General features: G+C 39.4%; 1 protein-coding gene across 3 annotated transcripts in view; it reads right to left on the reverse strand.

Annotated features, from left to right (window-relative positions):
• Nucleotides 1–15,043, reverse strand: part of kaznb (kazrin, periplakin interacting protein b) — a 92,218-nt gene that overhangs the window by 59,441 nt on the left and 17,734 nt on the right. For all 3 annotated transcript variants that reach the window (XM_058632121.1, XM_058632124.1, XM_058632122.1), the window contains exon 3: nt 12,704–12,861. In XM_058632121.1, coding sequence (XP_058488104.1) covers nt 12,704–12,861 — 158 coding nt within the window. The remainder of the gene's footprint in view (nt 1–12,703; nt 12,862–15,043) is intronic.

Genomic DNA, 15,043 nt, shown 5'->3' on the forward strand with positions numbered 1-15,043 from the left:
AAAATGCAATTAAATTGTTAATTTATCAAAATGCTGAAACTGAATTCGATTGTCTGTAATTGAACTCCAACTTATCTTGTTTTTATAGTCTTTCTTCTTAAATAGTTGTTGTAATTTATGTCTTTTTTTTATGTGGAGCAAAAGACAATTTTTTGACACTGCGGACAATGACGTTCAATCATATTTAGTTGTAAAGCAGCAAACATACAACTATGGCACAAACAGTTGATCTTCCCTCATTAAGTGAAGCTTAGACGAGATGACAACATGTTGAAAACTAGTGACACGGCAAAGAAAGATAAACAAGGCAAAGAAATGGAAAGAGTGCGAGAGAAAGACGAGTTTGGAGTCAAAATATGTCAAGTGGCAAAGTCATTTATTATATTTCAGTATTTATCGCTCCGGGTCAGAGCCCAGTTATCAGAACGGCTAAATTGAAAGACGCTCAAGCGTGTAGTAAAGTCAGTAAAAGGAACTCAGACCGGCACAGATTCTCTCAGCGTTCTAGAGACTTAGCACATCAGAGGAAAACCTTTCCATACCTATGCAGTATATATAAACCCTTCTCTCTCTCACACACACACACACACCTCAAAATATTAAAATGCAAAAGCAATTACACACACAAGCCACAACAGTGCTGAAAAAGTGCCAACCTGACAGCAGGAGTTTGATTATTTTAATTAGAGCAATATGGCTGTCTCCTCCATTAATATAAGTGACGGGAACATTTCCTGACTGAACACTTGTTGACACTAACAGTATAAAGCATCCAGGTAAACAGATGTATTAAGAGAGAGAGACAAAGCGGCTCTAACCTGTTCTCATTATAAAAATATATGTGGTTTAAATGTGCTGAACACAAAGGCTCTACCAGGGGGCTCAGAATGGCATTAATCTGCATGTTAAATGAGTTTATATCCAGAACTCGTCCGGTTGAGGGAGTTGAGCTCTTGTAAGGGATTAGAACATGACATTCACACGGAGACCCGAGGAAAGCAAAACAAATGTTGTGTTTCTTCAGAGTTTTTACATGAGCAAACTCACTGCTACAGCATCGTGATCATGCTCAATAAATGAATATGCTCCACAATATGTCTCCAAGAACATGCCTTATTCCGTAGAAAAGGTCACTGTGTGTGTGTGTGTGTGTGTGTGTGTGTGTGTTTGTTATTTTTGATGTTATTGAAGTTGATGTGTTTAAGGTGTTCACTGGTTGTATGTGTTTCTGTCAGGGGGGGAAAAAAACAAAGACGACAAAGAGAGGATGACAACAAAAAAAAAGGACGAACAATCACGTTGGAGTTTTTAGGAAATCTCAGTTCTTCAGAAGTGGAACGGTCATTTTGTGACTTCCTGTGTACACGTAAACACACAGACGCCACAGAGAAGCTGCAAAGTCATCTCCTCGTTTGTCACTCAATATGATATCAGCAATATGTCGCCCTATTATGTTTCCAAAACATATTTAATATACATAGAAATGCAGAGTTGTTGTTGAGGCTCTCTAATCTTAACCCTTAGTACTCATGCGGCACGGATCACCACCGCAGGTGCACCCTTGGTAAATTGCCGTGGGAATAATACACAACTCCTTATATGGACATTTGGGGGGGGTGTTTATAGGTCACATATTCAGGCTTTAAAAAATGTGTGTTTTTCTTCGTCTTCTTATGTGTTGTTGAGTCAAAGTTATGATTCATCTTATATTGCATTTTAAGTCGGGATATAAAGTAGCAATAATTGTGCAGAAGTCACAAAAATAGACGGGTTTTTCTTTTCTTTTTGTTCATAAAAACGAGTCAAGCGAACTGTGAACTGTGACGTATTTACAAATTTAAGAAAGTCAATCCGATTTTAAACATTTTCAGAGTTTTTGCTCGGGTGGGTTTATATAGTTATAGAAAATGAATTTCATCAGAGTGCCTAGGATATAAGACACTCTATATTGCACAGATTCTTATAGCCTCTGTATATACTGTATACGTTTAAACATAGTAATGGGGAAAAAGCAGCCGAAATACTCTGTGTTCTGAGGGTTATTGTTGTTTCCTGTCGTTCCCGTCAAGATCTACACATTTTCTACTCCAATATTAAATTGATATAATACTGTATGTGGGCGGGTTTTAAAAAAAAGTATACAGACAGGTCAGTGAAACACTATAGTTAGTTTGAAACTTAAATAATAGATTTTTTTTTCTCCACATTTGCTTATTAGAGATGCACTCAAACAACAATAGTGACATAAATTCAATATTCTATGTTGTTCTAGCTCTGCTTTTTGTTTTATTTTGATTAACCAAATCCTGAGGGATATATCAGGCTTTTCAGCGACCACATGCTCCACTGTGTTCATCAGCTGGTCACCTAATGTATCAGCTGCTGTGCTGTTTGGTTGTGAGCAGGTATAGAGTACAGTGAGTGTTAAAGAAAGGGGAAAAATGAATCACACCTCATGTCCCTGAAGCTGTTGTTGCACTTGTTTTCAGACTTACTTTCAAGAACTTATTGAGTTATTGCCTCACAGTCATACACGCCTCCACCAACCAGAAGAGTTACACTTCACTGCCTTTTCCAGATTTGTGTAATAATGATTTAAAAACTGGCAAAAACTTGTTGGTCAATAGGTTTAATCCATGCCATCCAAGTGCATGTTTGTCTCCAATGCTGAGCTGAGATTATTAAAAAATTAAAATGGGATAAATGCCATAGTTTGTTTTATTTTTTTGGCATATTGAGGCTACTAAAATATACAATATAAAATCAAAATTATAAAATAAAATACATACAAATTTACCCTTTAAAACCGAGCGTATCACTGACGACACGTCGGCACGAGCGCACTTTGCATTGTCATAGTGACGCGATGTTTTGTGCTATCGGAGAAATGCCAACGGTTTCCGGATGCTGAGAGGTTGCACATCAAAGCCAACGTGCGGTAATTACGGTAATTTCACTATCAGCAAATCAGCGTCTTTGCCGCTAGAAAGGAGAAAAACACTTATACGTAAAGTATAAGTTTCCATTTTTTCAAATTTAACATGCAAAATCTGTTTGTGTTTTTCTAAATAAACCTTTTTGTTTTTCTTCATTTGAAATTGTTAATACACTACTTTAACATGCAGGAGGGGTTAGGTGTTAAAGGTGTTGAAGGGTTAATCCTGTAAAAAAATAATAAAAAAAAAACTCAAATTATGAATATTGGAAAACTAAATTTCTAGTATAGCACATTGTGTTGCCATGTGCATGAAAAGCACTTTTTTTTCTTCACCAATTATTAAAACAACAATTGTAATTGCTGTGCTCTTTTCTATTGAACTAAACAAACAAACCTCTTTTCCTTTTCTTGTTATCAGCACTCAGTAAAACCCGCCCACTGAGACTCACACTCCACAAACCTTTTAGGGACTTTTGGAAACGTGGCAGTAGCTCGAAAAAAATGACTTATCGTTGAACCAAACCACAGAATATGTCAATGCTCTAATGTAAAATAAAAGCGGGCAAAATAGCAACGTGACACATTAAGTAGCACCCTGGGAACTTGAAAGAAAGTGATTTGCATACAATTATACGCCTGCTGCCACACAGACAAGAAACTCTCATTGTTGGTCCCTAATATTGTTCATTATATTTGTTTTCTTCTTTAAATTATACAATTAAGTCAATTTAAACCTCAAATGTGATTTTTTTTTTTGTGTAATTTAAAATTCATACTGAGGTGTACCTTGCCTTCAAAGAATAACAATTATAAGTATTTTTTAAAAAGCACCTGTCTGGCTGTTTAGTTCAGGGTTGCAAGAGGACAATGTAAATAAAATGTCTTCTGTGGAGTTCATTAAAATACCATCTGCCTCCCAAAAAAAAAAAAAATCACACAGAGTCATGACAAAGCAGGATGGCTCTCCAGGGAATTGTATAAAAAACTGAAGATTCAGTAATCTGGCAGCAGCATTAGACGATGCATGATTATGCATGCAGATACGTTTTCAGCTGCGATCCCTGAAAACATGTTCTCACTGAAGTAGTCAAAATGCAATAAGTGGAGCAACCAAGCAGAGCGGAGAGGAGCGGAGAGGAGCGGAGAGGAGCGGCGCCGCTACCAGCCAGTGTCACACACACACACACACACACACACACACATTCATACACCGAGACGCTTAAGAGCGAGGATCCAGAGTCAGAGTATAGAAGTGAAGAGTGAAGTGTGCTGTCAGCGTCATAATTATGATTATTTACACTGGAAGTTGGGGGGGAAAAATAACTTACTAACTAGCGCAAACAAACACAACGAAATGGGGTTTTCATGATGATGATGATTTATACTTCGATGTGCTTCCTGCCTTGACTTTGTGTGAAGTAACCTCTTTATGAATCCATCATGCTGTAGTTCTGCTCCTCGACGAGTGAGGAGATGCTGCTGCGACCGAGCAGTGTAGTGGTATGTGGATTAGGAGACTGACGTAGAAGCAAACACTTGAAAATGAGGAACATGTGAGAGAGCATCCAAACATTTAACCCTTACAATCCACATTTAAACTTCAAGGTGTTGCAAACAGGAGGGGAAACATGTGAGATTATGTGTAACTGCCGACAGACGTCACAGAAGTCATGAATGTAAATTATAATCTGAATTGCATCATTTGAAAGCAGAATAATTGACAGATTCTCTCAATCCTGAAAATGTGCATCCAAAACTGTTGTTTACTCAGATATTGTTCCATTAAAGACGACTGGTGATGATCCCTGACATCTGCTGTTATCAGTCGAGTTTTTTTAGAATATGCTCCAATCATATGTCATTTTCCGTCATCTGTGGCAGCAATCTGCCTGTTTCACAACACTGAGCCTCATTATCACGACATTTCCAGGCAAAAGTCTCATTATCTATATGACCTGAACTGTAAATCCAATCCAATCCAGCCACTATTCTTTCACTGTGTCAGAAAATCAAGTTATTTCATCCAAAGTACACATTCTGCATCATATGAGATGTGTCAAAAAAAAAAATATTAGATATTCAAGGTCCAGTGATTCAAAATGCAAACAATTTAAAAAAAAAAAAAAAAAAAAAGGTGTAGTAGCTTTGGGCCAGATGCCCGCCTGGAACCAGCTCCTCAGAGCGATTGCTTCTGGCAGGGAATCAGATAAAGCAGAGTCATTTATATGTCCTGCACCACCCCACAGGCTGTGGAAGCAGGGATCATTTAAATCTCAGCTAAGGTCAACAGGGAACTCAGTGCTTTGATAACAATCATTATATATATATATATATATATATATATATATATATATATATATCTTTATCCTGCAGAAATTCTACCCCTGAGGAAGGGTCAAGTGAGACTGAAGAAGCTGGGACTGGTATTTGGTCAAGTCGGGGGCACACACACACACACACACACACACACACACACACACCAATGTCACTGTATGTCCCATCAATGTCTGCTGAGTGTACAGAAACGGACGTTTCATGAATTATTCAGGTTCCAGCAGCAGCAGCAGCAGCAGCAGCATCACGAGGAAGCTCACCTACGGCTGAATGCTAAATTATGGACAAAATGATTTAGTTTGTGTAGTTTGTGTTCTCTCCCTGCCTGTGAGGGTTATCTTTGGATATTTTAACTTCCTTCCACAGTCAAAGGAAATGCAGATTATAATATTAGTGACTCTGACTGTCCCAAGTGTACCCTCAGAAGCTGATGGACGGATGAGTTTGCGATCAATTCCTTTTTCTCGAAACAGAATAAACGTGGCTCAGAATATCTGGTGTGAAAATCGTTCCAGGAACTTTGAGCTTTTCTGCGTTTGGCAGCAATAAGTCACAGGAGGACACGTTGCCAGCGTTATGCTGAGTCCCAGCCTCCTGCAGAAGCAACGCAATCCTAGATGCTTATCCACACCGGCCAGACACAAACAAGAAGGCCAGCAAAGAGTACAAACACTGTCTGTCACTCAAGATGAGATCGACAGCGACAGACGGCCTTTTAGTCTCACCCAAACTCTCTCTGAAATTGAGGTGAGCACCTTTGATCCGTGCAAGGATGAGCACGGTGATCCAGATCAGCTAAGTGATAGTGCTCGGGGGTTTCCATAGAAACATGCACCTCCCAAACAGGCCAGATTTAAACATCCTGAAGTGCATCAACAGATGGCTTCTGGAGAGTATGAAGGATGATGCAGCCTCGCCGTCTGCCACGCTTCATTTCATCTGACAGAGGCCATATTGTTGTCTCAAAATATCCACGGTGTATTTGATTTACTGAGCGACGCCTCCTCCATGTAGAAAAACAGCATACATTCGTTTGATTGAGCTGCGTGGGGAGAGCGTGAGCTCCGTAATGTGACGGGGGTCAGAAAACAATGCATGTTTTTTTACTTCGGGGCATTTGAGGAACAATTTCATCCGTCATGCATGAGGACGTATAAATCTGCGGTGATTTTATTCCTGCACTTGTGTTTGCTTAATCATCAGCAGAGACAGATGTGCTTTAAAGCCGTCGCTGTAGTCTGCTCTGTTACATTTTCATGTTTACTCGTTAATCATCTTTGTTCCCCTGGTGTTTCTGAGGGAGGTGGAGAGCTGTATAGAAACCTGGTGAAATACTAGCTGAAACTGCAATTGTTTAAAAAAAAAAAAAAAAAAGAGCAGGCCCAGCTCTTTGAAGTCCAGCCCACATTAGCTCTCACTAACACAAAGGATGTATCACTGAAATAGATGCAGAGGATTAAGCGGGGACCGATTTCCACGCCGTACGGTCAGAGGAAGGAATCGCGAAGTCTTTGCGAAAATGAGATTTGAGATGAAAGCTGTGACTGATAACAGTTTCTTTGTGTCGAAACACCCAAAGATATATACAGAACAAAGAGAGCCCGACTTTAAAAGGATCTCGTATATGATAACCTAGTTTTCCTGCAGGCAGTCAGACTCAAAGAGGGTGAAAAGGAAAAAAAGAAGAAATCACAGATCAGTTTCAGGATGGGCTTCACTTTTGCTGCAATCCCGGGATTCTTTGCCCTCTTTTTCCTCGGCTATATCTTTATATTCATCTGTCACTCAAAAAGTGTCAAATAGTTTATAAGTTCATCACGTAGCAGATTTGGAAAGAGACAATTTCTCACCAACAACTGCAGGTCACTCCAAACCTCGCTGAATCGTTAATCTCAACTCCCAATTTCTTTTCTTTCAGGCTCAAACTCATATTGCTCCTTTAATTCTTCTCTGCTCGATAATGAATTAAAGTAGATGTGCCAGTGCTGTAATTGAATTGACTAAAGTAGCAGCTTACACAGCTCTGCCAGAATCAGATAGCATCTATTTCTGGCACATATGAAACTTTTTTAGTTTCATTTCTCCTACAACGTGCAAAGCTTTCTTTGGAATTCTGTAACTGGAGAGGATAAATGACGAAGTTGTTACAATGCTGATGTTCAGTGTTTACAGTGATACACATCAGACGTGGAAAGAGATAAAGAGACTAAAATATTCTACTCAAGTAAAAGTACCACTATTTTGTTTACATTTTACTTACAAAATAAAATATGTAAACACATAATGTATCAGTCAAAATGGGTCAAAGGTCACAAATGCTTTAACTTTCTCACTCACTCAGGGGCCTTAATTAGTGCCAATTCACCTGTCCTCATCATTCATACATCTATCCTCATCATTCCCCTGTCCTCATCATCATTCACCTGACCTCATCATTCATACATCTATCCTCATCATTCACCTGTCCTCATTATCCACCTGTCCTCATCATTCAACTGTCCTCATCATTCATACACCTGTCCTTATCATCATTCACCTGTCCTCATCATTCATACACCTGTCCTCATTCATACACCTGTCCTTATCATCATTCACCTGTCCTCATCATCATTCACCTGTCCTCATCATTCACCTGTCTTCATCATTCATACACCTGTCCTCATTCATACACCTGTCCTCATCATTCACCTGTCCTCATCATTCACCTGTCAAAGTTTCCAGTGCGTGATTTTATTGATTTTTTTTTAATGAAAATACAGCACTTCCAAAGTACAGTAATTCCAAAAAAAACATACTTTAGTAAAAGTTAAATTACACATTTTAAGAATGACTTTAAAAAGTATAAGAACAGAAAAAACCAAATCAATTAAGTAATGTTCATATCCTTAGAATAAGCCTTGTATGTACTTCAGGTAAGAGGCTTTGGCTTTACAGAGGCTGCCATCGTGCGCCGCCATGTTCCTACAGCAGCCCAAACAGACGTGTCCTTTTGTTTTAAAGCAGAAGCTACATATGAAAACAAAGGAATGTCTCTGCCCACATAAATCTGACACATGAACCAACAAAAGAAGGGAGGGGAGAGAGTTGTGAAAGAGTGTTTACATAAGTTCTGGTATGTGAAGGCCACTAACGTCCTCCTAAATGTGCAGTCCCATCATCAGATGTCACAAATTCATACAGAAAGGACCTTTCATGACTTCCAAAAAAAAGCATACCATGCCTCAGCCAATAATACTATGCAGCCTCCCTAATAATAACAATAAAAGTGACATCAAGCCTGATGTTTCCTCAGATAAAGTCCTTTAACTTGATCAGAGTTATACAGAGTGACTTTTCTGACACGCTGCTGTCGGTGGTTTACTGACCTGCACACTAAAGTATCTCATTTGAACTGTCAACTGACTTTCAAATGCACAGACATTCATATTAAAAAATCATGGAATTACACCATCACTCTGCTATTGTAGCTCTGCCGACTCCTCGACCAAAGTACCTAATGCAGTGTATGGTTCCACTACATTAATTCACAGCTTCCACCTCCAATGAAAAGCGGTTGATTAGTCACCCCAGCACGGCAACAGGAACATAAATAATTCATCTGTGCAAATGACAAATGAGGCAATCAATTCTGGGACAGCATTCAAAGAGAAACTATTCAAATCCCTTCTAAATTAATTTTCCTCCTCTTAGTGGCTGTGAACTTGAAAATGGTATATTGAATTCATGAGATGACGCTTCCTTCACAAATCCCACAGAAAGACTAAACCTTTTGTTGTAAAATGCAAATATAATAGGAAACATCAGGGTTTCTTATCTTTTTTTCTTCTTTCTAATTTTGTTGTAAAAGTCTCTGTACACCAGTGACAGCAGCTTGCTTGAGCTGCCTCCGCTGAACTGAGAATAGCACTTGGAAACCTGAGACCAGAAGAGAATCTGAGATCTGGATTTATTTTATATTCCATATGACAGCAGAAATTCTACTCTGCATACATTTGGATGAGCCATGCTCCATGTATAGCATACAAGGAGCGGGATGGCGCTTGACTTTGACCTGTGAGACACAGAGGACTCGGAAATGTGATGCATGATACGGCAGGAATCGTTGTATCTGTCGCGTTGTTGTCTGTGTGACGACAGTGAGTCTGAACAATCAGATAATGTGGAATATGCAGAGACCGCGTTCAAGTAGCAAACAAATTAATTATAGAGTCTGGTTATATTGAACCAAAACCAACTTGTGTTTAATTAGCTTTATCTTCTAACATCTGAAAGTAACTTAAGTTAAATAAACTCTAACTTTAATTGGATTTGTGTGGGAAGGTGGAAAAAAAAGCAATTTGTTCACAACCTCCAAAGCAGCTGATTTTTTTCTACACCATTATAAAGCAGTTTTTACAATATTATGTCGATGGTTTCCGCCTTTGTTTATACGCGACACACACAAACGAGTGACTAGTGACTTGCAAAGAAGTTGTTTTCGATGTAAGTGAATCATTAGAATCAGTTAATTAAAAAGATTTGTTCAGCACTTCCTTCATGACTCGAGCACAGACTCCGTCGGACACAGCGATGCAGCTAAATACACCAGACTCCTCTGCGAAAGGATGAGATTTTAGACATTTCCTTTGCTAAATGTTGGAGATTAAACCACGTTTTCAGGATTGTTAAGTCTTTTAAACTGATCTACAGTCCGGCATTGTTCAGTTTTTATTCTTGTGCCTCTTTGTGTGACGACATCACACACAGGATTGGCTCAGCTCGCTTGGAACCTCGTCTGAGCAGGTACTATAAAAAGTACCAGGTACTATCACTAATGGAACAGCTAATGAACTGTGCCGCACTGTACCGAGGAGAGTAGAGCCGCGCTCGTGGAAACACGGCATATGTAGGGCTGCAGCGATTATTCGATTCATCGATTACTAAATTAATCATCAACTATTTTGATAATCGATGAATCAGAGTGAGTGTTCTTTCAATAAATGAAAAAAAGCTTCTTAAATGTGAATATTTTCTGGTTTATTTGCACCATCTACTAATCATTAAAACTGAATCATTTTGGATTGTGGACAAAATAAGACATTCAAGAATAACATCCATCATCATTTCCAGGTTTTAGAAACAAAGATCAACATTTTTCAACATTTTCTGACATTTATGAGGAAGAGCCATTTTTGTTTAGGTCGATTAAGAATAATAATAATACTACAGTTTGGTGTATTTCTGGACACTCAAGGTCACCTTACATAAAATGCAAAACACATAATAAGTAAAAAATTAAATTTAATTAAATAAAAGACACTCAAATTGGACGGTGCAGTGTGGTCTAATAAGTTAATTATAATTATTATTATTATTATTGTTATTATCATTATTATTATTATTATAACCATTATCATTATCATCATTATTATTATTATTATTATTATTATTGTTAATAATATTAATGTTAGCGTCAATATTAATATTAATATTATTGTCTATAATTAGCTCCAGCTGATACATAGTATGTTGCCATCATTTCACTTTAAGGCTAAAACAGAAACCAGAGGTGAGAAACCTGCCGCCAACGTTTCTGCACTAATAAAAATACACGCGCAAACACAATGCAAACACTATAATCACCATTCTAAACTCACAAAAATCCGCACCTGATGCAACGTGTGCACAACATTGTCAGAGTCAGATGCCAATCAAATCTCTGATGACACATTATAGTCATTTTATGACAAAATACAACGCATTTGTGACATAAATATGAATGATGAAAACGTCCGTGGACATAACAACTGTCAGTTACATGTCATCATCATCACAGGGACAAGCCCTCCAGCTGCGAGAGAATCCAGTCTGACAGGGGAAAAACAAGGACAGGTTGCAGGTGTAGAGTCTGACACCCACAGAAATCTATCACACAGACCGGTGTCTGAGTTCAACACTTAACAATGAACTACAAACAAACTTTTTTCCCCTCGCAAAGTACAACTGAGAGATAGTCGTCGCCCTATCTTCGTATTAGTTTCACACTCATCCATCACTTCCCGAACGCTATATTCCTGACGTCACACAAAAAAGCTGACTGCGGGCTAACCATCCTTCATTTCACCTTGCACACCACTGAGCTGAGGCAGAGGCACACTGGCCTTTTGCCGAATTACCTTCCTTTTAATCAATGACAGCGTGTTGGAGAAAATATCTCCAGGAAAACGGAGGGGGGGGGAGTCTGAATCCATCATGCAGGGGTGCGACGGTGCTAATGGATGACCCAAATACATCACAGTGTCAAGATTCCACCAGCATTCATCAACATGTAGAGGGAATATAAATAGGAGGACAGATGTTACAACACTGTGAGGATGAATTATCATATCATCGAGTTCTGCAGTGACTTTACTGTAATACGTTTGTATTTATTTCACTTTATATGAGGAGTCGTTACGTGATCAGAGACCGACAATCGCATCACATACCAACAACCACCTGAGAAAATATTGAGCTCTTGAAGTAACTCGATTATCACCGACGTTAAAACACAGTGGTGTCTCACAGGAGGCAGATTTATTCCCTCCTCTTCCTCACATATACTTCACACACACTGATAGCGAGAGATAAGGTGACTCTAATTATTAGGTAATTGGAATTGGACACTCTGAATTGACTGCGAGTGTGACAGTGGATGGTTGTTTGTCTCTATATGTGTCCCTGTGATGGCGCCCCGTGTGACCCTCATGTGGAGGATAAAGTGGTAGAAGATGGATGGATAATAAGGCCGTAGCATGTTTAAACTGTGCGTGTAAACGTACTGATTATTTCTGATTTTCCTCCAAGTACCACTACAGGGCGCTTGCATACTGCTGTACATGTACCACAGTTTGAGAACCATGGATTTATGCCACTGTATAGCTGCAGTGTTTCAGCTGTCGGCTACTTCATTGACAGAGAGCACTGTAGACTGTAGCAGAATGATGTGATTGTTGGTATATTTGTACATTTCTATAATCTCTCTCTCTCTCTCTCTGAAACACACACACACACACACACACACACACACACACACAGTCACTATAACTTGTGTTTACAATGCCTCCTCTGTGAGTGTTCGTGCAGAACATAAACATAAACGCCGTCGTATCAAACCACCGGTTCAATAAACATGTAGAGCAGAGACATTTCCACCATTTTGGTCGCAGTTTAACGACATGTACACAAAGAGAGAACCGAGAGATAGTTGGTGACACTCCCACCCTCCCCCATCCCTCTCCTCCAGCAGTATACACCTGTAGCCGGCTGTACAGACAGATGACAGAGGACTCTGTTGCTCTTTCTCTCTAAATGTCAACGACAGTGACCGTTATTTAAAAAAATAGTGTACAGTGCAGCTCTCGTACCTAGAGCAAATACAAGTTGTATCTAAACAGCTGATCAGCGTCATACCTGTGCGTCCATGAGCAGGTGTCTCATCAGGGTCATGGACTTCCTCAAGGTGTCGCGCTCTCCCGGTATGAAGGCCTCATCCTCATCAGTCAGGCTACAAGGTCTGGTCACCACGAACTGAGCAATCTGGTCGTTCAAGCTGTTGAGAGACTGGACGGCTGCAACAGATTCAAAAGACAGAAAACACATGTGAACACAGTGGAACATAAGCATCTGCGTGTGTCTTTCTTTCAGGCTCAATAGCTCCAAAGTTTGGTTTCCTCCGACACTGGTGGGACTTTGTGGATCAGACGTGAGACATTTGCTTTATCCACGGCCACAATTGAGTCGTTTTCAGTGCTCTTTTCCCTCAGAATAATCCCTCTTTTAGACAAGATGGCCTCATTAGGCTAAATCCATTACCAAGACACAGTCGCACACACACACACATTCAAGCCATTAAAGCATATAATCCCTTTTCTCATGGAGGCAGCCTTCATGAAGAATGTTTGTTTGTTTGTTTGTTTGTTTGTCTTCAGTTAGAGTACACATCAACACAAATGTCTTGCTCAGAGTTTTGCTCAGAGTTGCCACCATTAAGCTCTTTGGACAGAGCCTGTGGGTGGCAATGTAGAAATGTTTGATCAATACAAGCAAAAACACACAGTTACAAGGAGGATATTTTGGTTTGTTTGTCCCCTATTAGCTATGAGCATATCCCAGATCCATGGGTGACATTATATCATGTCTCGCTTTCTTCAACAAACATAGATTGTTATAAGAAATGAAGATTAACTCTAGTTGAATCTCAAAACTGAGCATATGACTGACTAATTCATCTTTCCAGCATTGGTCACATTAAAAGTAGGATATTTAACCCTGAGAACACAGAGCATTTCTGGCTGTTTTTTTCCCATTACTATGTTTATACTATATCCTTTTTTTCAGCACAACCTATATGCAATCTGAGGATTTTCTTTTTCATTTTCACCAACTATATAAACACACCTGAGCAAAAAGTATTCAAAATGTTTAAAATGGGATTGAATTGGTGACATTTGGAAATACGTCACAGTTTTTATGAACAAAAAGAAAAGAAAAACAGTCTAATTTTGTGACTTCTGCATAATTATTGCGACTTTAGATCACTACTAAAAATGCCATGTAAAATGAATCATAACTTTGACTCAACAAAACGTAAGAAGAAGGAAAAAAATGCCTTTTTCTTTTTAAAGCCTGAATATGTGACCGATAAACACACACACACACCCAGGATGTCCATATAAGGAGCTGTGTATTACTCCCATGGCAAATTAACACGGATGCACCTGTGCGCTGAGGGTTAAAATAAGGACACTGGTTCTAAGGCTGAGAGGTCAATTTAGGGAAGAGAGCCAGCGAGTGAGGGGACGTTCGACTCACTGACGACGACCAAGGTCGAGTGATCGAAGATTTACGGCCTCGCAGTTCAGCCTCCTCTTGAACTGCAGTAGCACGGTGAAAAAGAGACATGTTTATGACGTTACAGCAGCACCCGCAGCCTGCGCAGCATATATCACAACAGCACAGGGTGGAGGTGGGAATAAAATATTTACAACACAGGTTGATGATTGGACTTAAATTTCACTTTCAGCTTTTATAAGGTGTAACGCCGCGTCCAGAAATGACCAAAGACGTCAGGCAGTGACCGCTGCTGCTGCAAATGACACACACCCTCTCTGCTTTCACTTTCAATCCTCACTCTGTGCCACACAACATTTACGCTGACCGCTCTGACCGCACCATATCTCAATCAAAGTTTTACAGCTCCTGCATTGGCCAAATACATGAAAGAGAAGCAACAGGGATTTAGTTTGTTGAACCATTTTTAATAAGTGGTGGCTTCTCACATGTGAAATTAGAACATAACCTGCAATTCTTCTCTTTTTCTCTTTTGCAGGCAGATCTGACATCAACTGACAGCTAGAGGTCTAGAGGTGTGTACAGTATCTATCTGCAAGGTCATCACTCTCAAAGTATTCATGAGCAATCTGAAATACTACAAAATAACATTATAGCAAGTACAGTATGCAGTAACTTAATCTTTCAGTCATTCTTCACAACATTTTATACGGTTCGTCAGCCATCGTGAAGCATGTTTGGGAGCTGATATTCATCATGTGTTTGTTTTTTTTTGATACAATATGTACAATTATTTAAATCAGAAGAATATTGTGCTCTTTTGTGTAAAGCTCTCCCACTCACAGGTGGCCCAACGCTGTCTGTGGCTGAGACGTGGACAGCTCATTACAATCTTTGTTGCTGCCCACCAGGAGCGGCAACAACATTAACAATGAACTCTAATGAGGCATGTTGGTCTCT

This window comes from Solea solea, chromosome 6 (assembly GCF_958295425.1).
Source record: "Solea solea chromosome 6, fSolSol10.1, whole genome shotgun sequence".
NCBI classification, from domain to species: domain Eukaryota; kingdom Metazoa; phylum Chordata; class Actinopteri; order Pleuronectiformes; family Soleidae; genus Solea; species Solea solea.